This window comes from Podarcis raffonei, chromosome 5 (genome assembly GCF_027172205.1).
Source record: "Podarcis raffonei isolate rPodRaf1 chromosome 5, rPodRaf1.pri, whole genome shotgun sequence".
Lineage (NCBI taxonomy): Eukaryota > Metazoa > Chordata > Lepidosauria > Squamata > Lacertidae > Podarcis > Podarcis raffonei.
This window is the reverse complement of record NC_070606.1, coordinates 40,189,929-40,214,988: the sequence shown is the minus strand read 5'-3', so window position 1 is coordinate 40,214,988 and position 25,060 is coordinate 40,189,929. Positions and strand designations below refer to the sequence as shown.

The following is a 25,060-nucleotide window of genomic DNA, read 5'->3' as shown; positions in this document are numbered from 1 at the left end:
GGAACAAAATTTAGACTTCTGAACCAGACCCATATGGCTAGTTGTTAGAATTGTTAACAGACAGCTAAAATGTGATAATGTCTAGCTTTAACTTTTATGCATATTAACTGTTAGGGGCAATACTAGGTGTTATTGTTGGTTGATTCTTATTTGCAACCAGCTTCTGCTTATCAGAAGTAAAACCACTACATCATTATACTTACTATACTTTCACTTCCCTCCGACCTTCACACCAGGAACTTGAGCAGCTGATAACGATGGAGACAAAGAATTATAGGAAGAGTATAAAATTCTACCAGAGGTTGTTGCATAAGGAGAGAAGAAGCAAAGGTATATCTGTAGTTTGTAATTTTTAATAGCTTTGTTACAGTAATTGTGCATCTGTGCTGACGCAAAGTGGCCCTTACTGCACTTTTTAAATCTTGAGGTGGTGAAGTGAAAACAGTGTTGCCCAAACTGAAGGGACAGCTAGAAGAAATGAAATCAAAGGTGCAGTTTCTTGACCTGGTGAAGAAGTACCTGCAGGTAATTTGGCTTTCTTTTTGAATTAGAAATTGGTATCTACTGTTTCCATATCAATGCAACAGGAAGTAGATTTTCCCCCTACATGCCACACTTCAGTGCTGGAGGAATGAAGTATGAGAGCTCAATGTAGCATTGCTATTTTAATGGGTAGAAGTGGATCCCTTTGATCAGCACCACTCCCATAGTTCCCCCACCAGTTCTCGGACCTGTTTATTGGTCAAACAAGAATGAGCAGCTTCCTTAGAGGCATCTGGCTGGCCAGTGTCAGAATCAGGGTGGTGGACTTCGAGCTAGTGCAGTTCCTTCTCCAGCATAGAGTTGAAAGAACCTCCTGGGAGGGCAGTGAGGATATGCATGCCCAGCTTTTGCATGCCCAGAGATGTGCAAATTAGTAGTCAGGGCCGTCTTTACCCGGGGGTGCAAGGGGTGCGGGGCACCCGGGCGCTGAATTCTGTGGGGCGTCAAATGTATACCCACTGTATTCCAGTCCCTCTCAATTGGCAGCAGTGAAAAGCAATGGAGCGTAAGTCCCTGCCCCCCCCCCATCGCTCTGTTACTCCATAGCGTCAAATATTCCTGATGAGTCAGGAAACAAAAGCAGTCCCCCCCCCCCACTGTGTTGTTGTTACAGGTGAGCGATTTTCCCTCCCAAGAAAAACTCAACAACTTTGGCTTCCCCACTCAATAGAAGTTAATTTGGGGGCGGCTAAACTAAAATTTGAGGGTGCTGGGCAGATCTGTGCATTCCAGCGGGGCATATGTTAAAGACGGCCCTGTTAGTAGTGCCTTTTTGTCCCTTCCCTTCTCCTCCCCATCACTGGAATAACTTTGTACCGTTTTGTCTGCCTTGTCTCCTTCTGCTGCAGATTATGTCTATAGAGAAATGGGGAGTTGAGGCATGCAACCTTCTTGCAGTTGTTAACATGGCAAGCAGTGAAGCTCTGAGCATCGTTAGCTCCTTGGACTGCATGCTCTTCTTCTATAATATAAATAAAACCCAGTATAGAGCCCCGTGTAATGACAATCAAAGTCAGCCAAGAAATCTACAAGCTGGAACACCACTTGGGCTGATGGCATATCTCTATTCCAGGTACAGCCTGTTCTGCAGTCTCACAAAAGGTGATGTCTGTTCTCACTCCCCTCCCTGTTGAAATGAAGGTGCAATTCTATTATCAATCTCCATGCATTTTATGCTGCAAGATTGAAAGGAAAGTGTCTCTCTCTCACTGCTTTGCAAAAGTGAGGTGAGAAAGAAGTTAAGGAATCACTCCCAGGTTAAGACAACTCCTTTCGACAATTCTTTTCCAAGTTTAGGCAATGGAGAGCAGGGTGGTCTGTTTCTCATTTTAAGTACTGGAGCAAGGGGGGTCCTATAGTTTAGAGTTAAATTTATTTTATCATGTCATGGTTGGGGAAGGCAAAGGAAGCTCTTATTTTTCTGAAATTCTCATTTTCTGGATTATATTGAGCATTCCAGGTCAACATTTAGAAATGAACACATTGGGATAAAACACATATTTAAGTACAAATTATTTCTGCATATTTTTTTAAATCACAGATTAATGTTGGAATGGGACAGAACAGACTTAAGAAGTGAACACATTTAAAATTCACATGGACTGGAAATAGGGTATTTCCAATGTTAGTCATAGACCCATTGAAATAAGGGGGTTAAATCACAATAGACCTGTTTACATAAGAGGGTTTGATAAATCATTTCAGTGAGACTACTATATTACTTAGTTGGATATCACTCAGGATTATCTATTCCTTATTGCAGCTCCTGAAAATGTAGGATTGTGCTTTAATGTCATTAATTTTTTGAACATGGGATTTCTAAAAACAAAGGATCTATTTTAAAAGAAAATAGAGATTGTGGGAATTCAAGTGACATTAATTGAATCTCTTCCTTTCACTTTTCAATCTTTCTCTGTACTTGATTCTAAGAAAGCACGCTTGAGCTTACAATATTGATTTTTTCTTGTACTCTGTAGAAATGCATTTTTAGAAGGCTATGTACAGCAATTCCTCTTCACCTTTCGTTACTTCTGCTCCCAAGAAGAATTTTTTCAATTTCTTCTTGATAGAATCAGAATCACATTACCCAAGTAAGTGTTGAAATAAAGCTGAACTCTTGATACATTCCAGTTTACTAGCATAGATGTATCGGTAGTCTTTCCTTGTTCCTTTGAAATGGTGAATGATCGCTTTATTTTGAAAAAAAAGCATTCATTTAAGTTAGATGGGATTTATAAAATTTCTTACAAGATACAACTGCAGATTAAAGACAGAGGCCTCTTCTTGGCTGAGTGTTTTGTCCAACAAAAACATTCTTATTTCAATAGCTTTCCTTTCTTATTAAGCTACAAAAAAGGAAGCTACACTTCTTGTTTGTGTTCTGGAAGAGATAAACTGAGACACATAATCCTTTCAAGTTCATAATTATAATTGGTGGAATATTCAAATGTCAATTTATTCACCAACTTTCTGTTGTCCTTAGTTCAAGCCTGGAATCTTGTTCGTTGCTTAGCAAAATATGTCATCGTAGCTTCGCCATTCTGCAGACCTGGATTAAAGACTGCTATGCTGTAGATTTTGCAGTAAATCCTGATTTTATGAGTACACTAAAAGGCGTTATCATTTCTAAGGTAATTCACTATATTTACAGGAAATTTAAGGTGGATGTCATCTAAGTAAGTCATGACATGCAAGATTGCATCAATGTTATATGATATTGTAATTGAACTGAGAGGAAAGAACATGTCTTGGGGATCCATGAGTTTTGTTTCCTAAATCACTCTAGTAAAGCAGGGTTTATTTTGGAGATATTAAGGCCGTTATAATCTGAAGAAGACTCTAATAATGCCCTCTTTGTAGGTAGGTCCACTCAATGGCTATGGCGAATGGCTGCTGTCACTACTGGGAAGCATTACTAGCAGGAAGCAAAGCAATGTTTCTGAATACTACCGGACAGAAAAATGGGAAGAAGAGGAGGAGGAGGAGACCAGTGAAATAAAACCTTTACACTTTCATTGCAAAAAGAGCTCAAAAGATGTTTTGCAAAAGGTACGAGGCTTCTTTAACTTGCTCTATGGACAGCAGCACCTGGTATGTGCTCTTCTGTCTATCCGTTTAGTTTTTATTACGAGTTTTCCCCAAAGCAATACAATAAACATCAACAATTGTTACAGGGTCTGAGAGTTACATTCACAGCCTAGATTGAGACACGCCAGATAATAGGTTGTTCCTGGGGTGCTGTTCTGGTAGTGTAGCAGACTTCCGCTTGCACAATGGAATTTCCCCCCTCTTCTCCCCTACAGCATCTGTCGCCATCATACTTCCTTAAAAGATTACTAGTATGGAAAAGAATCAGCTCAAGAGAGAGAGAGATCTCCAGTATTCAGAATAGAAGATTGGAGGCTGTATGGAGATATGCATGAGGAGCATATTTTTGACCAGAGCCATATTAGTGTACAGAGATTAATAGTGTGGCAACTCTGTCAAAATATTCTTTAACCAAAGTTGTTTTGTTGTAACAGTTGAAATATTTGCTGTTAGCATATCTTGTTACATGTTAATAAACCCAAGCCATAGTTTATTTTCTGGCTAAGGCTTATAATTTGTCTTTCAAGTAGGCATGAATGGAGAATGATGTAAAAAACAAAAACCCAACATGAAATATTGAACTAAAAAGTCAAAATTATTTTAATGCAAGGGGGAAGTAGAAATAATAGGATTCTATAGAGTCCTGTTCAATTAGACTTATGGACTGTGCTCTCAAATTGATATTGTTGTATTAGGGTATGATGGTATAAAATTTAACTGCATAGATTTATTGTACAGGTACTAGTCTTTGAACTTAACTTACATATTACATTATGGAATAATGTGTTCATTTTTGCCTGAGTAAAGTTACAGACAGAGCAAATGCCTTTTGTTCTTTTTGTACAGAGCTTTAATTGGAATATCTCAAAGGAAAGTGAAACTGTTGCACCTTATCAGAGAGGCAAGCATAGCATTACATCAGCTTTAGCAAATCCATGCTATTCAAATGAAACCGAAGAATTCTCAGGCTTTTACTCTAAAACAGACGGAATGCCATATCTCCTAACAGAATATACCGCACAACAACTTTGCCATCAGCTGACGCTGCTGGAACAGGTAAAATTGCATTTTTGGATAAAACCGACTTTGTGGGTCAGTTTCTTAGATGAGGTTCAGGCCTGGTTCTGGCACATAAACTGCCTTTCTTGCCCTGTAGAATGACTCCTGCAAAGAAAGAGACAGGGTAGGGTTGCCATATTTCAAAAAGTAAAAACCAGGACACCCCAAAAGTTTAGGAATACCACAAAATTGTTGAGCTTTTTTAGTCACACGCTTTTTCGATTGCCTTGCCTAAGATCCAGGACAAAACACTGACTTTCTGAAATTCCCCCTGGGCATCAATTCCACCTTTGAAATCCTGGTAATGTCCGGGAAAATCCGGACATATGGCATCCCTAGGACAGAGTGAGTGTAACTCTGTTGATTCACCTGGATCTCTCCAGTGGTTTTTGATACCATCAACCATGGTATATTTCTAGAGAGGTTGTCAGAGTTAGGGGGTCAATGGATAAGTAGTGTACACCAGATCAAATGCATCATACGCCATTTTTGTCTGTTTTAGGAAATGTTCCAGAAATGTCACCCAGTGCACTTTCTAAATTCAAGATTCCTTGGAGTCAATGATAAGAGTGTGCCTTTCCAAAAGTAAGTTTGGTGCTTTGCCTAGCCTAATGGCATACTGATATGTATTGGGGGAAAATTTATTAGCATGAGAAAATTAGTTGTAGACTTCAGAGTATGATGAGAGACTTCAACAAAGCACACCAACCGAGACAGGGCAACATTTTCCAAGGACATGGATACTGCCTGATGTGGAACACTGAACATACTTTTTTTAAGCAAAACATTTTGACAAAATAGTAGCATACATCTAGTTTGTAAAATAGATATTTTTCATTTATTAATAGTCTAGTGTTAACCAGAGGCTTATATAAGGCAACTTAGTGCTTATACTTCTGAGAAAACTTTTTGGTTAAATATTCTAAGGTCTCTCACATTTTGAACGTACCTCTTGCTTCCAGTTCACGATTATCATTTGTTACACCTTTGACATGTTTTGTGGGTTCTATATTTTGCTGGCCCAGTTTAAGACTGGAGCCTGGGAGTTAAGAGATTTTCTCCATTATTTTTCCCACTATACATAATTTGGGATTAACAGAAGTAAATTAGCAAAGCAGAAATGGTAAGGGACTGTAAATCAAAGGCACCTGTGCCAGTTACTTTACTGACACAGGGAGAGAGAGAGAGAAAAGGAAAAATAAATATAATTAGCCTATTTGGCTATTCACACAGGGGTTCCATCTGCTGGAATGAAGGCAGGAGTGCCCCTCAGTAAATGCCTCCCAGACGCATAAGCAGGTGGCCAGGAGGAAGTGGTACTTGCTTCACTCTGTTGCTTGTTACCCACTGCATTCACTGCTCCAGAATTTCTTGTTTGACTCCTCACAGCCAGGAGCAGCAGCCTTTATTGTACTAGGAATGTCTCTCTGTAGCTCCATCACCAACACCTGTCTCTTTGTCTGAGCTACTGGGTAATTCTGGGAGCTACACTCAACTAATTGTAAGGAAATAATATTGCTTTGCCCCCTTTGTATGGATATAAACTAGTATTTAAATTTTGTAGATGCTTGTCTTTTACAGAGCTGCTTCCTCTGAGCAATTGCCTGCTCAAGCCTATAACCTTTTTGTGGAAAACTGTGTCCAAGATGCTTACCTTTTGCAGCTTTTAAAATATGCAGACAATGTCAGTAATTGGGTTGCTGCTGAAATTGTAACAAGCTACAGCTCTAAGGTTTGCAGTCCTCTTTTTCATGATTGCTTTTCGTGTGTATTGATAATTTATTTGTGGTTGACCCTTCTTATGCTGTTATTTTGTCTGTGTGTGATCTGAATGGACGTGGGCGGCGCTGTGGTCTAAACCACTGAGCCTCTTGGGCTTGCCAATCAGAAAGTTGGCGGTTCGAATCCCTGTGACGGCGTGAGCTCCCATTGCTCAGTCCCTGCTCCTGCCAACCTAGCAGTTTGAAAGCATGTCAAAGTGCAAGTAGGTACCGCACTGGCGGGAAGGTAAACGGTGTTTCCATGCGCTGCTCTGGTTTTGCCAGAAGCGGCTTAAGTCATGCTGGCCACATGACCCGGAAAAACTGTCTGTGGACAAATGTCGGCTCCCTCGGCCAGTAAAGAGAGATGAGCGCCACAACTCCAGAGTCTTTCATGACAGTACAGCTGTCAGGGGTCCTTTACCTTTACAATCTGAATAAGGTTCTCAGCCAGTAGGATGAAGTAGCCATAGTGGCTGCAAGAGGTTTAACATTCAAAGGAAGAGGCTTCACTTGAAATGCAAACATTAGCTTATGATAGAAGGGTTTTGGGTTTTTTTTACCGTACTATGGCAGGGAGAGAGTGTGAAATTTCCGTTGCTTTCCCTAACAATCCCAAGGCTTCTGTTTACATAACAATATATATGCTTTCTTCTTTCTCCTGGTTAAACTGCTGGGTTAGAATATACAGTTCCTTTAAATCATTGTTTTGTGTGGTTGCTTTTAGTAATGTTGAGATTTACGTATACTGCCATTGATTTATTGACATTATGTTGATATTTGTATCTATTTATATTACATTTTTATTATCTTTAATAATAATGTTCATTTGATATGATGCGATCTGCTTTGTGCACAATCTTGTGGAAAACCAAGGTCACACCTGTAACATATATTTTAATGCACACATTTATACTACTTTAAAACCCATGGCTTTCCCCCAAGAATCCTGGAAACTGTTGCTTGCCCAGCACCCTTAACCAATGCAGTTCCTAAGATTCCTTGGTGGAAATCAAACATTTCAAATAAGTTCTACACAAGAGTGGAGTCAGTGGCATTAATGAACCTGAGTTAGTCAGTAACATCAGTGGATTTGCTCTGAGTAGCACTAGCACTGAATACCACCCTGTGTGCTTTAAATGTATGGTGCAGATGCGGCCTAAGAAATGAATGAATACATTCAGTATGTTCTGGCAGAAGGCAGCACCTCTTCCTATAACAGTACAGAGATATCTTGGAGAAATGCATCTAACAATGTAGTATTTATTATAGGCACCTTTGTTTTTAGGGTTGTTTTAAAGGGATAGATTAGCTATAGAGGCTTTAGAAATTCATAGCTGTTAGAGATTAGGTTCATTCATTTGCATCCTTGCAAAGGCCTGCCATGAGCTAGGCATATAGTAAAAATTTGTTTAATTAGCCTTCTGTTTCATGAATGCCAAGATTTCCTGTTTATATTCTTGCACACACAAACACACATGGTAGCAGCTGGTTGGGCTGTATTGCTCTTCTGTTTTCCTCATGAGTCACAACCAAATACCAGGAGGGGCAAGACGCAGGGACCTCAGTGTGGTGTGGTTTGTGCCAGCACATTGTGCTGGGCTTCAGACACCTTCCCCTCTTCCTCTTGGCAAGAGCAGTGATATATGGTGTTGGAAAGCTGGCAGAGCAACTCAGCTCCACTTGCAGTACAGCTGCTGCTGCTGCACACACACAGAGGAGAGAGAGGATATTTTGCTAAGCAAAACACAAACTTCTGGGGGGGGGGAAAGAGAAGTAGTAGTTAGAGTTGCAAGTATGCTCCTATGACTTTCTGAAGTGGGTATTAGAATTCACCTTTAATCTTGCGTTATAAATATGTTCTTGCCATCAAGGGGCTTTTTCCCATGCTTGAGATGAAAAGATCTCTATCTAAAGTTAAAGTTTATAAAATGTTATTTCACACTAATTTGGTCAGGTTTGCAGTATTTAAGATAGCCACAGCTACATGGTTGCATGAACCCATCTCTCATTTTTATGATTCAGGGCATGACTCCACCTTTCATTAAATTTGCTTTATTGGAATGTTATGTTCTGCAAGTTTTGGCAGAAGTGTACAGTTGACATATCTTTCTATTAATGTTCAAAAAAATATCTGGGACCAGGAGCAGATCAGTAGATAAAACTTCTAAGCTGCTTGCCTTTCAACAATCCCCTTCTGGTTCAATAGGAGACTGCAATTTGCCATAATTGCATCTGTTGGCTTTACCATTCATACTGACTTTCCTTTTAAAAAGTAATTTACCAATAAAACGTCACCGTTTCTCACAGTGTGATGAAATATCTGTCATCTATTTGTACATGTGTGGCAGCAAGTTGAATTCGGCAGAAATGGAGATGAATGCTTTTCCTTTGCTCGTCTCTGCACGTAGTCCATTGACAATGGGTGCAATCTTTTAGTAATCCAAAAACAAATGAGGCATAACATGACCAAGTCTATGGAACTCTTTAAGAGTATTATTCAGAACTATTGTTTTAGGATGCAATTTAGAGGGGGGGGGGAGAGAGAGAAGAGAGATAGCTCTTTTCTTGGAAATGCTTTTCTTGTGCCGTGTTGAGTGCCCCGCTGCTAAAGTGTAAAGGTTGGATAAAAGTCCCATAAATAAACTAAGTTATGGAGAAAGACCCATATCTCTGTGTATGCTCTAACAAGATGAGGATCCTCTCCTCATCACTAGGTCACCCATTTTGTTCTTGCCAATGTGGAAATCTCTTATGGCCACAGTCTTGCAAGCTCCAGTTGTTTGTTTGGCTTTAGTTCCAGCAAATCAGCATGGCCTTTTCATTGGCAGTGTTGTAATTTGTGACTCTGCTGGTTGCAGGGATCTCCTGGAAACCAGCTGCTCTCCATAATTCTACAGCCACTGGTAATAAACAATGTCCTGGTTGTCAATTGCCTACAGGGGTCTTGCAGCGCCAGACTCCCAGCAGATGCATGCAGAAGGAAGGGCACTGGAAGGAGTTTTATTTGTGCATTTATCTGCCCCATTTATATCCCAAAGGGAAATCCTAGTATGATGTATAAGAACCACTGCACTTCACTACCTTTTTCCTTCGTGTGCACAGATGATACATGTTTTTTTAATGTCAGGATTTACTTGGAACGATAATAAGCTTTCTTATCCAATTTCAATACTTTAGGGAGGAAACATATACAGTAGAGTAATTGATGAGCTGATGAGTTTCCTAACGTATAAAATAATAAAAATGCAATTTATATGCCACTGATGCATGGTATTTTTATAAATTGGGTGCTGTTGTGATAGGCTTGATTCATTTATACATTTTAAGCAGGTTTAGAAGGAAACCATAAAAAGTTTGCATTGGTGACATGTTTGCTGAAAAATATTGGTTTTTGTTTTGTTTGTAGTATTCCAGGGGTTTAACTTCAAGAAGGCTGATAATTTTAACAATTTCTTTCTTGATATTCTGTAGAAATTTGGAAATGCTTTAATCTATCACATTATCCACCTTTTTTCAAAAAACAAAACATAACAAAAAACACATTTAAAAAAAGAGGGGGCGGGAGTGGGGAAAATGAGGCCTCTCAAGATGATGGATTGATATAAAAGTAAACAGGACACATGTATGGTGCTTTGTGTTGCATGACATTGAAAATGAGAGGAACCAATGGAAAGCAACACTTAAAACCTAATGAAAGAAAACATACTATGTAGCACATTCATGTATTGTCTCAGTTCTTCAGCCAATGCAGCCCAGATGTGTTTGTGCCATAGTTTCATTAGCTGAGTCCAACTTGCCAATTCAAGAGGCCCAAATCCCAGATATTTCTATTATTAAAATATATTACCAGTGCCAGGTTGCTTTGCTGGACTGTTTTAACTTTATACTATACACGAGAGCGGCATGGGGTCCATACACCCTGTCTTCCTATTTCATATGTTGATTCATTTTGTCAATTTGAGAATTCTTGTTCCTATCATTTTGATAGCACCAACCTCAATCAAAGAATAAGTTAGATTCTTTTTCCAACACGCACAGCAGGAAAATTTGTTAGCTGTTCTTTTAATAGCTTTCCATGTTTCTATCTATAGCATTTTTCAGAAATGCACATAGTTGTTGACTGGCAACCAGCAAACAAGCAATTAGAGAGCAGCCACTTTTCCTGTTGTTGAGTAAGAAATGTGGTCAATACAGGGTTTTACAGAATAAAGATGTTATGAAATAAGTGATAACTATATAATTCTATATAGTCTGCTCTAAAAGTCAACCTTTTTGCCAGCTTATAGATGGTAGATAATGCATTTCCATGCATTGGGTTGTTCTGCAGTTAGCTGTTTTCATTTTCCTCCTGAGAACAGCCCTGCCTTCTCTCATTGCCTAACAATATGCACAGTAATAGGTTCACTGGTGCCTCAATGTGAGGGTTTCCAAGCATACATCTCTCACACACATTGGCACTGAATATCAGTACGTTCTATAAAACATGTATTATTATTTTTATTCCAGATGCAGGTGAACTTGCTATCAAAATTACTCTTCATTGCAAAATGTTGCTATGAGCAAAGAAATTTTGCTACCGCGATGCAAATCCTAAAAGGACTGGAAAACCTCATTGTGAGACAATTACCGGTGAGTAAGCATTCACTTTGCAATTCATCCAGATATTGTAGTTTTATAATTTATTTTGGACGGGCAATATGTTGAATTGCAGCTCAAAGTCCAAGCTTCAGAGGACTAACACTTTGCTTAATTTACTTTTTCCACTAAGGTTTGGAAATGCTTGTCTTCTAAAGTGTCTGAAATAATGGAAGAACTAAAGGCTGTTGAGGTATTGCAAAAATATAATCTCTTATGTGAATTGTGGATAGGTACAGGAGCCACCTTCAAGTTATTCTTTTTTTCTTCCCCTACCACTTCTCTGCTTCCCAGCAAATCCAGTTTTAGTAAGAAAATGCACACACTTTTTTTTCTTTTCTAGGGAAATTTGAGGAATCTGTAGAAAGCTGAAAGCAATGGAACTTGCACACCTCTCATTTTGGATTGTGCCAAATAGGTTGGATCCAGAATTGGTTGGTTGAAATTAAGTTCCATTGAAATCAGTGAGACTTGACTTACCGTATTTTTCGTTCTATAGGGCGCACCGGCCCATAGGACGCACCTCGTTTTTTTGGGGGGGGAAATGAATAATAAAAATTTATTCCCCCCCCCAGCCGCGGCTGCCGCCCCAAGCCTTGCGCACACCTGCCCGAAGCACGGGGCGCCCTCCGGAGGGCTCCGCATGCTTCGGGGTGCAGGCTGCCGCCCCAAGTCTTGCGCGCCCGGCGGGAGCTCCCGCCGGGCGCGCAAGGCTTGCAGACACTCGCCCGAAGCACGGAGAGCCCTCGGGGGGCTCCCCGTGCTTCGGGTGACAGGCTGCCGCCCCAAGCCTCGCGTGCCCGTCGGGACCTCCCGCCGGGCGCGCAAGGCTTGCAGACACTCGTCCGAAGCACGGAGAGCCCTCGGGGGGCTCCCCGTGCTTCGGGTGACAGGCTGCCGCCCCAAGCCTCGCGCGCCCGTCGGGACCTCCCGCCGGGCGCACAAGGCTTGCAGACACTCGCCCGAAGCACGGAGAGCCCTCGGGGGGCTCCCCGTGCTTCGGGTGACAGGCTGCCGCCCCAAGTCTTGCGCGCCCGGCGGGAGCTCCCGCCGGGCGCGCAAGGCTTGCAGACACTCGCCCGAAGCACGGAGAGCCCTCGGGGGGCTCCCCGTGCTTCGGGTGACAGGCTGCCGCCCCAAGCCTCGCGTGCCCGTCGGGACCTCCCGCCGGGCGCGCAAGGCTTGCAGACACTCGTCCGAAGCACGGAGAGCCCTCGGGGGGCTCCCCGTGCTTCGGGTGACAGGCTGCCGCCCCAAGCCTCGCGCGCCCGTCGGGACCTCCCGCCGGGCGCACAAGGCTTGCAGACACTCGCCCGAAGCACGGAGAGCCCTCGGGGGGCTCCCCGTGCTTCGGGTGACAGGCTGCCGCCCCAAGCCTCGCGCGCCCGTCGGGACCTCCCGCCGGGCGCGCAAGGCTTGCAGACACTCGCCCGAAGCACGGAGAGCCCTCGGGGGGCTCCCCGTGCTTCGGGTGACAGGCTGCCGCCCCAAGCCTCGCGCGCCCGTCGGGACCTCCCGCCGGGCGCGCAAGGCTTGCAGCCTGTCGCCCCAAGCACGGAGAGCCCTCCGGAGGCCTCCCCGTGCTTCGGGCGACAGGCTGCCGCCCCAAGCCTCGCGCGCCCGTCGGGACCTCCCGCCGGGCGCGCAAGGCTTGCAGACACTCGCCCGAAGCACGGAGAGCCCTTGAGGGGCTCCCCGTGCTTCGGGTGACAGGCTGCCGCCCCAAGCCTCGCGCGCCCGTCGGGACCTCCCGCCGGGCGCGCAAGGCTTGCAGACACTCGCCCGAAGCACGGAGAGCCCTCCGGAGGGCTCCCCGTGCTTCGGGCGACAGGCTGCCGCCCCAAGCCTCACGCGCTCGGCGGGACCTCCCGCCGGCACGCAAGGCTTGCGGACACTTGCCGGGGCTGCAGGCTGCTGCCCGCAAGCCTTGTGAGCCCGCGGGAACTCCCGCCAGGCTTGCAAGGCTTGCAGATAGCTTCCTGAAGCCTGGAGAGCGAGAGGGGTCGGTGTGCACCGATGCCTCTCGCTCTCCAGGCTTCAGCGAAAGCCTGCATTCGCACCATAGGACGCACACACATTTCCCCTTCATTTTTGGAGGGGAAAAAGTGCGTCCTATGGTGCGAAAAATACGGTAGTCTACTCTACATTTATTGTTCATACTGTTTTTAATGGGTCTTGAATCCAACAAACTTAACGTGGATCTAACACATTATGTTTAGCACAATATTTATTTATTTTACATTTTACACTTGTCCCAATATTACTCCCAAGAAGCTCAGGTTTCCTCTTTTATCCCCTCTACAATCTCGTGATCCTAGAGAAGACTTTCTCAAACAGTGAGCCTTCATGATTATGGGGGGATTTATACCAGATTTCCCTAGTCAGAGCTAGAGCCTCTTATCTTCTGAACAACAAAGCTTTTTGTTCTTTGCCCCTGCTGATTGGTTTTACCTGTCCCTCAAGATAACTCATATTCAAATTCTTTGCTATAAAGAACATTCACAAATTCTGGATAGTGATTGGTGGAGGAATTGGAAAATCATTCAGGAAAGGAATCTCTGCCTTTGTTTCCAAATAGTTTTTATCTTACTAGATTCAGTATAACTGAGAAAGTCAATCAATCCATCAATTGTATGTTATCTAATACACACATCTGGAGCTATGTCCTACTGAAACTAATTGGGATTATTTCTGACTAAACATGCATAGGGTTTTGCTGATAATAATCTTTAACTTGTAAACGGAAGGAGTTGTCTTACCACTAACTTTGCTCCCTGGACTCAGGCTTCCTAAATCCAGAAGTGCTTCACGTTGAAAATCTAGTAATTCTTTTGGCCTGACTACAGTTTCTGAAATACATTCCAGAGGACCCTCAGTTCCAGTGAAATAGATATGTGGCCACTTCAATTGTTTAAGATGTTACATTGCCCTGTACAGGTTCACCTGACTGGAGATAAAGCTTTGCAGGCTGAGGTCTAGCATTAAAATAAGTTTCCAGGCTGTGTCGCGCCAATCTCTTACTCAAGTTAAGCTTCACTTACTCGTCTGCATTATTTCCTTCTCTAATCCCCGTTCTTTTTCCTAAAACACTATTGTTGCACTGAGCATGTTCTGTACAGTGCCCTAAAGCCCCTATCAGATTGATCTTTTATGCCATGTACTAACGTGTCTGCATATGTATCTATACAAATTATACCAGGTGTTTTTAAAAAGTGACAGCTTGTGTTTAATGGAAGGAGAGAAATTTAAGACTTCACCAACAATTCCATCAGCCCATGTTCTGGCAATGCATGTTCAACAGCTTGAAACTGGAGGATTTACGATGAGAAATGGGACATATAAATGGACTAAACTTAGGTAATCTTACTTATGCCACAGAATTCTTCACAAACCAATATAGAGCAATGGAAACCTTAAAAATACATTCAGTATTTTGGCTTCTCTCTATAGGTATAAAGGTAAAAAGAGTTGACTTGGTTTGATTTCTTTGTATAATGCCTTGTGTGCGTCTACCAAAAAAAATTTAAATATATTTATTATACACACATTAGTCTTTTCTGTCCTTTATCAGCTGGGAAACTAACTCATTTCTTTAATTTGTTTTTGTTTTAAGAAACATTGCGAAAGTTGTGAGCCAGGTTCATGCACTGCAAGAAAACCACTACTTGTTCGCTCCAGATCACCGGCTGCAATCTTTCTTAAGACACAGAATAGCATCTTTTAGTGATGCAGACATCTCTGCCTTAGCAGCAGACAACTATGCCAACTTTTACCAGATACCAGCTGAAAAGCAGTCTCGGAAAATCCAGGACACACTGCATAGGATGAAGGCAATGTTTCAATAACTGCTTATATTTCATCCTCAATTTTTTAAGGTTTAAATAATTTACTTTTTGTAGTAATTGGTCCATAAATGTATCATCTCAGCAGTGACTGAGCTCTATTTATGAATGTTTCAGTTTGAAAAATCCAAACACTAAGCAAAAGGGGCAAGATTCCTACTGTGTTGCTCGCTTGTCAAATAGCAAGTTGTCATCATACGAATTTGTCAAAGCTGTGTGTCATGTGAGGAAATTAAATATTAAGTCCTTATTGTTTTGTTTTAATTTTGTCTGAACAGTGGAGTTTATTGGAGAATATGAGTGCTATATTTATATCAAGTTTGAGTATTTATTATCTTGTCAGGAGATATATTAATTTTTGGTTGAGATTTGCTTTTGCTTTTCCTTTAGGAAAAACAAACTGATCTCTTGCAGTATGAGTTATTTGTATCGTAGAATAAGAGGTGCTAAATGTGGAAAAGGAAGGCCAGTATACATCTCTACATTTCAGTAAGACTTGTAATTGCCTCAACTATTCCCTTTCCAAACAATGAACTCATTATCCACCACTGTTCTTTGAACTGGCCCCATTCTACTTTCAGAGCCTATTGAAGAGGTAATTTTATTCAAGATTTCAACTGAAATGAATGCTGTGCCAAAAGGGCATTTTGATCCTTCCTGCTAAAAGCTTATTCAAGCCATTACATGAGCCTCCCCTTTGGTGACCTTTCAAAGGACCTTACAAAAGGGGGTGAAATTATGTTTTTGCAGGCCTATCCCTTGGTCTGAATGGAATTTTTTGGGAGGGGGAGGGACACATCCCTGTTAACAAGCCAACCAGATCAACACCTATTTATTTTTGCTACACTGCACTGCAATAACATAAATTTCACAACATGGCAAAATATGGATCATTAGCCTGGTTACCTCTTCAACAGGGATGTTTCCTATTCAACAGGCATGAAGGCAATGGATTGACTTTGCTTACCCTCATTGACGTCTTCACTTGGGGCACAATCAAGCAAGGCAGGCCAGAATTTCAGTACCTCAAGAAAGCTTCAACTTAGTGTCCAGACTGGACAGCATTCTGCTCACGAAAGGCCTGATTCCCCCTTGTAGAAACAACAAACATTGGTAACATTAAAATCACAGACCACGCCCCAGTAGAAGCTACCCTCAAAATAGGAGAGGAAGCACAAACTACCCCATCATGGTTCTTCAGCCCCATCCTAACCACAAACCAACTTCAGGGGTCAGCAACCTTTTTCAACGGAAGCCAGTCCACCGTCCCTCAGACCATGTGGGGGGCCGCACTATTTTTTTTGGGGGGGTGAATGAATTCCTATGCCCCACAAATAACTTAGAGATGCATTTTAAATAAAAGGGCACATTCTACTCATGTAAAAACATGCTGATTCCAGGACTATCCGCGGGCCAGATTTAGAAGGCGATTGGGCCGGATCCGGCCCCTGGGCCTTAGTTTGCCTACCCATGAACTAGCTAGAATCTCTTGAAACTCTTCAAAGCTACTTTAAGGACAACAATGTGGGTGACATTGCAACCGCCCTGGGACACAATGAAAGCAGTCATCAGAGGAGCCTGCATAAAAGGAGAGGGCATCCCTTAAAAAACAAACCTCCTCAAAAATTAGTAAACTAGAACAGGGCATTACGATCCTCTCATCACGCTACAATCAATCAGGACCCAAAAACTCCTTAAACTCATAGAACAAAAAAGAAGAGAAATTGACTCTCTAGAAATCAATAAAACAATGATTAACATCCTATAAACAATGCTTTTACGAATATGGAGGGAAGAACTCCAGACTATTAGCAAACAGATGCGGGGGGGGGGGAATCACTCAAAACAAGAATACACTGTATCACTAAAAAAGACCACCAAAGAAATAACTTCAGAATTTGCTGGATTTTATGCCAAACTATACACCTCCTGCAACCCATCTGAACAGGAAATTGGAAGATTCCTAACAGGGCTGACCATGCCAACCTTAACTGCAAAATGCAGAATTAACAATATGGACTCCAATACCACAGCAATCCAAAGAGGCACAAAGCAAGGATGCCCACTGTCTCCCTTCCTATTCATTTTGGCCCTGGAACCCCTAGCTATCAGACTCTGAGCAGCCCCAGATATCAAGGGTGTGGAAATAAAAGGAAAAACCTACAAACGAGGGCCGTTTGCAGGCAACCTGATGGTCACACCAGACCCCATAAACACAGCAACCACCCTAACTAAAGAACTCAACACATTCACAAAGGTGTTGGCCTACAAGTAAACTACAAATAAACTTTGCAAAATCTGAGGCTATATGCTTCAACATCACAAAGATAAAACTCTGATGCACCAAATTCAGGTACCTAGGGGTTCAAATAACTAGAAACCTCAACAAACTATACCTCCACAATAACAAGCCCTTGTGGCTACAAATCAACAGAGACTTGAGAAAATAGAACAACAGCAACTTCACCCTCTCAGACAAAATAACCATAATCAAAATGATTACCCTCTCAAAACTAACCTATTTATTCCAAACCCTCCCAAATCTGGATTCCCCCAGCCCAGCTCCAGAAGTGGCAAAAAAATATATACTCATTTATTTTCCCACACTAAAAGCCAAGAATAAGCCCCCAAATACCTGTACCCCAAATATCCTCAGGAGGATGGGGAATCCCCAACATAGAATCATATTACATTGCCAACCATAATCCAGTATATTCTAGAAGATGAGATGAAACAATGGGCCCAGTTCGAGAGAGACACCATCAAAAACATCCCCACAACAGCATACCCATTTCTGGTTACTGAATGACCAGCAGGGCATCATCAGAAGATCTAAAGGTTGGCTTGGTCTGCACCAAAAGAGACAGTCTGATGGTTATCCTCTCAGATTTTTGAGGTCCGTGGGTGCTCACTGTGGTGCTCATCCTCAACTTTCAAACACAGGGAAGACCTTAGCCTTCAAGCCATTAGGTAATGCTACCCAAATGAACTCCAGTTGTTCCCCACACACACACACCTTGAACACCACCTAAAATTTCCCTCCAACTTTGCTAATAGAAAACTATTGTGTTTCTCTTTACTTTGTTTTTTTAATAAGTAACTTGTGTTTTGTGCTTAAGGAGGCAGATAGATCCTGGTAACTGCTGGACTTTGTTTTCAGAATTGGAACCAGCCATTATTTTTCCATACAATCCTAGGTGTAACCCGAGACCTGTATAGCAGGAGACCTAGGAGAAGCTAAGCCAATAAATTTTGCAATCTTCTTTCCTATCTATATTCCAGCCTCTGTATCCATGAACCCATCCATCTTAATGTAGAATGCCAGAGCAGCTAAGTGCCTTGAAATGGACTTTGCTGCCAACTGCTTCTCACTTTATGTCACTGCAGTAGCCAGCTGTGCATGTATAACTACCCCCCACTTTGTTCCTGGACTCCACAGTTCTTTGAAACTCTTGCATATCTCGCCCTAGTTCTGGGTGCCAGTGATAACTGGATGGCCCTGTGTCCTTGGCAGTCAACGTACTACAGTGCCTACATTGCATCAGGCAAGAATGAGAAGGCATTAGTTGTGATGCTTTTAAAGCCCAGCACATGTTTTGCTGTGAAGCCACTTTACAATGCTCAGAACACTTCATTGATGTAAGGAAGGTTGATTGGTACTGTACGGTATAGAATGAGATTGGCTTGCTGAAAACCACATTGAGTCTACAGGCATTAAATCTTGCATTTCCATCAACCCCTCTCTCTTTCCTTCAAGGGCCTTAGTAATGACAGTTGTAGTTAACTGTTTCCTCTGAAGAGTTAACAAGGTATAACGGTATGGAAGCTTCTATCTTTCAGTAGCCTCCCAGTGAAGAAACTGAGATTTAGCCTTACCAAGTCTAATAATCAGACAAAACTTTGGTAATTAGTTTAAATAAAGCTACCCCCAGTATTTATACTAGGGTACTAAGATACCCAACCATTTAGGCAGCCCTGAAAGTGGATTATGCCCATAAAGGCCTAAACTTGCCTAACCTTCCCCAGGTTATGAGTCTAAATCATGGATAGCTAATTTGTTGCCATCCAGATGTTAGACTCTCAACTCCCATCATCCCCAGCCAGCATGGCTTATGATAAAGGGTGATGGGAGTTGTAGTCCAGCAACATCTGGGAGGGCCAAGGGTTCCACATCCCTGGTCTAGTCCAATGAAGGCCTAGCAAGGCCTTCTTTCCGTGCTAAAAAGGGCATCTGTGGAAATCCAGATTCAGAAAAGCAGCTGCAGCAAAGGCCCTCCAGAGCCATATTATTTTGGAAATGGCAATTCTGAGCTTAGCCTCATCTCCTTCCTGACCCGTTGAGAGCAAAACCTGAACACAATTAACAAACACTGATTTCTTGTGGTGTTTCATTCCAGTTGGTCTTGCTTTCTTTATATCCTCTCAATGCATTTCCTTGATTACTGAGCTATTTGTGTATAACTTTGAAACCGCCTTGCATTTCTTGTGTGTTACCAGTTTTATTGCACTAATTTTGAGTGTGCATATTTTCCCTCCATTTTTAATACATTAATCCTGACACTATGGTTTTAGACAGTTTTTGTATTGAAACAAAATGAAAAGTTGTGATAAAATAAGTATCTTAAAATATTCATTATACTTTCTCATTAGCTATTTTCCTGTTGCATTTCAATAATGTTAATTACTTTTTTCTGCCTGTATATATCTTTTGCAGCAGAAAATTGCATCTGAAAGAGTTAAAGCCATCATTGCTAAAAATTAAAAAATGCTACTCATTCATAAGTAGTTCATCAAGCTCGAGTTCTCATTAAATTAACTGCAGTGTAAAATAAATTCTTTGCTTTAAAATACTCTATTTTCAGATGACAAGCCATAATATCCTATTTTATTGGGTTTGTGTGACTATATAATATTTGAAATTCCTTTGAGGTTCCTTATACTGTTTTTTCCCCAATCCAGTATTTAACGTGCGCTCTTTTTTTTACATTGCTTATAATTTATTTCTATATGAAACAGCCAATATGTAAAGTAACAATGGTTTTAAAGCCAAGTATTTTTGCTTTTTATGATACCACATGAAAATAAATGACTAGTTTGTATTATCTTTGTTGCTTTTGTGTTATTCCTATTGAAGTTGCTGCTTCATTTTAAAAACATAAATGGTGTCCTGAACCCCTGGCCTACCTGGCAGCAAGTCAGGATGTCAAGTCCAAAGTCCTAGGGTCAAGTCACGCAAGCAAAGTCCAAAGGTCAGGGTCAATCCAAGTAGCCAAGTCCAGCAGTCAGGATACAGGATACTGAAGCATAGTCCCCTAGAGATCCAGGAGCATCCAACCCAAAGTCCATCAACATGGGCTATTGAACAGACACCTCAGCTCTGCTTCTCTTTTGCAGCATCTGGCTTGATGAGGCAGGTGACCTTCACCTGCCCCAAGCTTACTCCAGCTGAGGAATCACACCCCTCCTCCCAGAGCCAGCGAGCCCCACCTGGCCAGCCGTCATAGGGACTCCACTCCAGATTTGTGTTGGGTTCACTCCTTACAATGGGCGTAGCCAAGGTGGGGGCGGTGGCTGCCACACACCCACCCCAACATAAATCCTGGCTTCCTTACCCTTTTCTTTTCCTGAAGATATCCTGAAAGACAGTGGAGGTTTAGGATCAGTTTTCCTTCTCCTAGATGGGCTACCTTCCCAGGTTAACAAACTCCACCTGCCTCTCACTTCCCCCTACAGCATGTGCAGAAACCACCACCGGATCCACTCTTGGTCTCATCTGCTCAATCCACCAGAGCTTGTCTTTGCATGCAGGGGAAGTCCCTAACTCACTGACCTGTTGGCTACTCTCACCTGGTGTAGCTGGCCAGTCAAAGCCGTTCCTGGGTTGTGGCTGCTCTCGCATGCTGACAGCTTCTAGGGGCCACAGGTGAGAGCCGAGTTCAGGGTGGGAACCAAAGGTGGACAAACTACCAGAGAAGGAGCATGACATGTCCCCCACCAGAGGTACTAAAAGGTAAAGGGACCCCTGACCATTAGGTCCAGTCGTGGCCGACTCTGGCGTTGCGGCACTCATCTCGCTTTACTGGCCAAGGGAGCTGGTGTACAGCTTCCGGGTCATGTGGCCAGCATGACTAAGCTGCTTCTGGTGAACCAGAGCAGCGCACGGAAACGCTGTTTACCTTCCCGCCGGAGCGGTACCTATTTATCTACTTGCACTTTGACGTGCTTTCGAACTGCTCGGTTGGCAGGAGCAGGAACCGAGCAATGGGAGCTCACCCCGTCACGGGGATTTGAACCGTCCACCTTCTGATCGGCAAGTCCTAGGCTCTGTGGTTTAACCCACAGCACCACCCACGTCCCTAACACCAGAGGTACTACCCCTCCCCTTAAGCATAAAATGGTAGCAAAGGATGAGAATAAGATAAATAATACAGAAGGGAGAAAATATGGCACTAGAACTGTAAAGAAAGATACAACCTATTTCAAAATAGTGTCTCTTTGGAAACGTTAAAAAAATAGAAAAATGACTTTTAGAAAAAGTACCAGTTCTCCCTCCCCCTCCCCCCCCTCCCCTCTTTTCTGGTACCTTGTAATTACACTTTCTTCCAGAAGGTGGTACTGGAGCACCTCTGTAGTTTTTGAATAGCAAGACCCCGAGCCTCTGTTATATCTAATATTTAATAAACAGAGTCCTGGTTGGTTTGAAATATTCAGCTGATTTATTGAGGCATAAGCTTTCCATGAAAGCTTATGCCCCAATAAATATGTTAAGTCTTTTACCGCATCACAATCATTCTCCTTTTCTGTATTTTCAGTTTCATAGAAATCATAAAGTTACATAGTACCATATCCAGGGTGCAATAAAATATAGCCTGATGTTCCATTATTAGAATAAATCCTTCCGTGTGAAGAGAGGAATTACATTTCTACTGGTATTAATCATACTCTACTTTTTTTACCAAGAGAACTGTTCAAAGACAGTACTGGCACTAGGGGGCCTCTTCAGATGATCTGATAGCATCAGAAACGCATCCTAAGCAATTGTCCTCTAGCACACTAGACCAGATGCCCTCTAGCCTTTCTTTAAAAAGTAGTAGGCTTGCATTAGGTTACCCCCTACCATGGAAGAGGTAAACCTGAGACACTTATATTTGCTCATCAAAGGAGTATACAGTCGTACCTTGGTTCTTGAACATAATCTGTTCCAGAAGTCCATCTGACTTCTGAAATGTTTGAAAACCAAGGCACGGCTTCCAATTGGCTGCAGGAGCTTCCTGCACTCAAGCAGAAACTGTGTTGGCTTCCGAAAAACGTTTGAAAACCGGAACACTTACTTCCAGGTTTGAGGTATTCGGGAGCCAAAACGTAAGAGTACCAAGGCGTTCGAGAACCAAGGTATGCTTGTATATAGACCAGGGCTTGTATCCAGAGTAGCATCAAATCCATTAGTGCAAGGATTTAACTTTGTACAATGAAACTTTCCCCACCCCTCTACATGCCTCCTAAGTCTGTTCTGGGATTTCAGCAACCCTCTGGAACAGACTTAGTGACAACAGGTGGAGCATATATGGGAGAAAGGGGGCAAAGGTCTGTAGCACAATCATAAATCCTTGAGCTAATGGAACCAGGGCATTGGATGCCACCCCAGATACTGTTAGACTACAACTCCACCATCCCTGACCATTGCCTATGCTAGAGGGAGCTGATGGGAGCTGTAGTCCAACATCTGAAGAGCCACAGGTTCCACCTCTCTAATATGGACAATCTTTTCATAGCTGTGATTAGAACAATTGGTTACAAACCAGCAATGCTAGGAATAGACTATGTTGGATGGCAGCCACTGTGTGTTGTGTGGCAGGTCAGTACTTTGTCACATACAGCTGCTTAATTTCAGGACATAGTGGCAGTAGGCCTGTCCCATTCCACCCCTCTTCCGGGTCCAAAAGGACTCACACGGCAGCAATCACATGTCAACTGGACGCGCCTAAAATGGTTGCCACCCATAGGTAGAACCATGAGATGGAAGAGACAGAAATTGGGACCAGCCTTCTTCAGCAAGACACATCCAGCTATCAGGCAGCCTGCCACATTCTAGACCACAAGTCCACTCCTGTCACAAGACAGTTGCCTGCACAGGCCACAATAGCACCAGACGAGTAGACATGCGCAGAAGTGTCCATCAGTTGACATGGCAAAAGATGTAATTCATGCACATTCAAGTCTCACTGAAATAAAAGGAGCCTAAATGTGCTGAACTCCATATTAAATTGTGAGTCATCCCAGTGGTGAAAATGTTGGTTTTAAAAGCACTGAGTCTGCAATAACAGCTGATAAAAAGTCTTTATGATGTTCTTAATTCCTATGGAACCTGTAGTTTACCATCTCCTCTCTAGGTTTAGAGAAGCCACGTGTCCCATTAAATCCTGACAACATCTGGGGAGGGAGAGGAAAAGCAGGCCTCTTCTCAGTCACCAGAATGGGCTGGAGATTTGTGTTCTGGCTCACTCCCGTTTGTGATGGATGAGCTATTAATTTGTGGAAAGCAGAGTTAAAAACAAACAGGGAATGGCTCTGGCGTAATATTTCACTAAGCTGAGTTTGACCACAATAGTTAAAGGCACCACATTGGCAAGCACAAATATTAGTTCACTGGGCAGTCTTGTGTTTGCTTAATGTGTTGTGAGCACTCCACCGTTGGCCTGGGGTTAGCAACACTGCCAACTGGCACACTCATTTGCAATGTTGTGCTTTGTCCACTAGGTAGCAGTTTGCTTCCAATGCCTTGTCCAGATTGCAGCATATTTTTCTGGCTTGTCTCTCATTTTACACCTTTTGCTTTGTTGCTCTTTGCATATTTCCGGTACACATGTGCCCATCTGCCTGCCCCCTCAATATGTAAGAAAAATGGGTGGATGTGTGTGTGTAAAATCAACAGCACGGACCACTTCAAAATAAGTTGACCTGCTCATTGGTGGGTGTGAGTGTCTCCTATGGCAAGCAAAAAGTATGGTAACTACAGAAAATTGCCTATTTTAAAATATATTCTTATTTAGATATTTATAAACCACACTTCCAAAAAATATATATAAGAAAGCAGTGTACAAAATAAAAACTTTTTGACCATCATACATCAATAACATATCTATAAAAACACGTTGGTTTTTTTGGGGGGGAACCACGTTTTTGGTTTTTGGAAAAAACAACCACATTCTTAAGGCCTGTCTGAAATAAAGTACAGGTGGCTCCTGCTGACTTTCTATTGGCAAGGAGTTCCAAAGGGCAGGGTCTGCCACATTAAAGGCTCAGTTCCTGGCAATGGCTGGCCAAACCTCATTGGAGGATCTCAGGGATCAAGGTGCAGCATAAGGAATCAGGCAGTCTGAAATAGGATAATGCTGCAGACAACTGAAGAGAGTTGTGCTGTGTTGGGGGAGAGAATGAGGACACCAGCTCCAAAGCTCAGACACAAGACTTACCAGACCTTAGCAAAAGGTCCCATCTGAGCAAACCCTAAAGAATAGCCATCCATCAGTTTGGTCCCTCCTTACAGAGACCTGAGGGGAAATTCCTTTCTAAACAATGTCATGGCAATCAGGTGGTCCTGAACAATACAAAATAGAATACAAATCTGGACAAAGCAGCTGTTTGTCTGCAGATCAACGGTGTCATTTAAGCCCCTCCAAGGATATGGGCTGGGTTTATTTATTTATTATTGCTGATGGCATTTGCTGAGACCAAAAGAATTGACTTTGCAAGGTGCTCTAGGTGCTGATGAACAATGAAGCGGGGGATCATACTTTGGGTACCTCATGAGAAGAAAAGACTCCCTGGAAAAGACCCTGATGTTGGGAAAGATGGAGGGCACAAGGAGAAGGGGACGACAGAGGACAAGATGGTTGAAGAGTGTTCTCAAAGCTACCAGCATGAGTTTGACCAAACTGCGGGAGGCAGTGGAAGACAGGAGTGCCTGGCGTGCTCTGGTCCATGGGGTCACAAAGAGTAGGACACGACTAAACAACAACTGTACAATGCTAAACTGCATGCTCACTTTTGCCTGTGGTCCCCAGAAGGCTGAAGAGATGGGAATGTGGTCCTCAAGCTGAAAGAAACCCCCCACTCCTTGTTTATGGCATA

The 25,060-nt window shown here is 42.7% G+C and overlaps 1 protein-coding gene and 1 long non-coding RNA gene across 2 annotated transcripts in view; one reads left to right on the top strand and one right to left on the bottom strand.

Moving 5' to 3' along the window:
• The window catches only part of KNDC1 (kinase non-catalytic C-lobe domain containing 1), a 76,358-nt gene extending 61,179 nt beyond the window's left edge, over positions 1-15,179 (top strand). The window contains exons 18-30 of the mRNA XM_053388797.1: positions 237-330; positions 428-525; positions 1,392-1,615; positions 2,520-2,633; positions 3,026-3,173; positions 3,403-3,591; positions 4,477-4,686; positions 5,192-5,274; positions 6,271-6,421; positions 10,959-11,081; positions 11,221-11,280; positions 14,287-14,444; positions 14,701-15,179. Of these exons, the coding sequence (XP_053244772.1) occupies positions 237-330; positions 428-525; positions 1,392-1,615; positions 2,520-2,633; positions 3,026-3,173; positions 3,403-3,591; positions 4,477-4,686; positions 5,192-5,274; positions 6,271-6,421; positions 10,959-11,081; positions 11,221-11,280; positions 14,287-14,444; positions 14,701-14,932 (1,884 nt within the window). The 3' untranslated portion in view covers positions 14,933-15,179. The remainder of the gene's footprint in view (positions 1-236; positions 331-427; positions 526-1,391; positions 1,616-2,519; positions 2,634-3,025; positions 3,174-3,402; positions 3,592-4,476; positions 4,687-5,191; positions 5,275-6,270; positions 6,422-10,958; positions 11,082-11,220; positions 11,281-14,286; positions 14,445-14,700) is intronic.
• LOC128414085 (uncharacterized) lies at positions 11,358-13,274 on the bottom strand. Its single transcript, XR_008330577.1, has 2 exons — positions 13,218-13,274; positions 11,358-11,562 (listed from the first exon to the last, which is right to left on the bottom strand). It is a non-coding gene; the product is annotated as an uncharacterized LOC128414085 (long non-coding RNA).
• Positions 15,180-25,060: the final 9,881 nt, after the last annotated feature.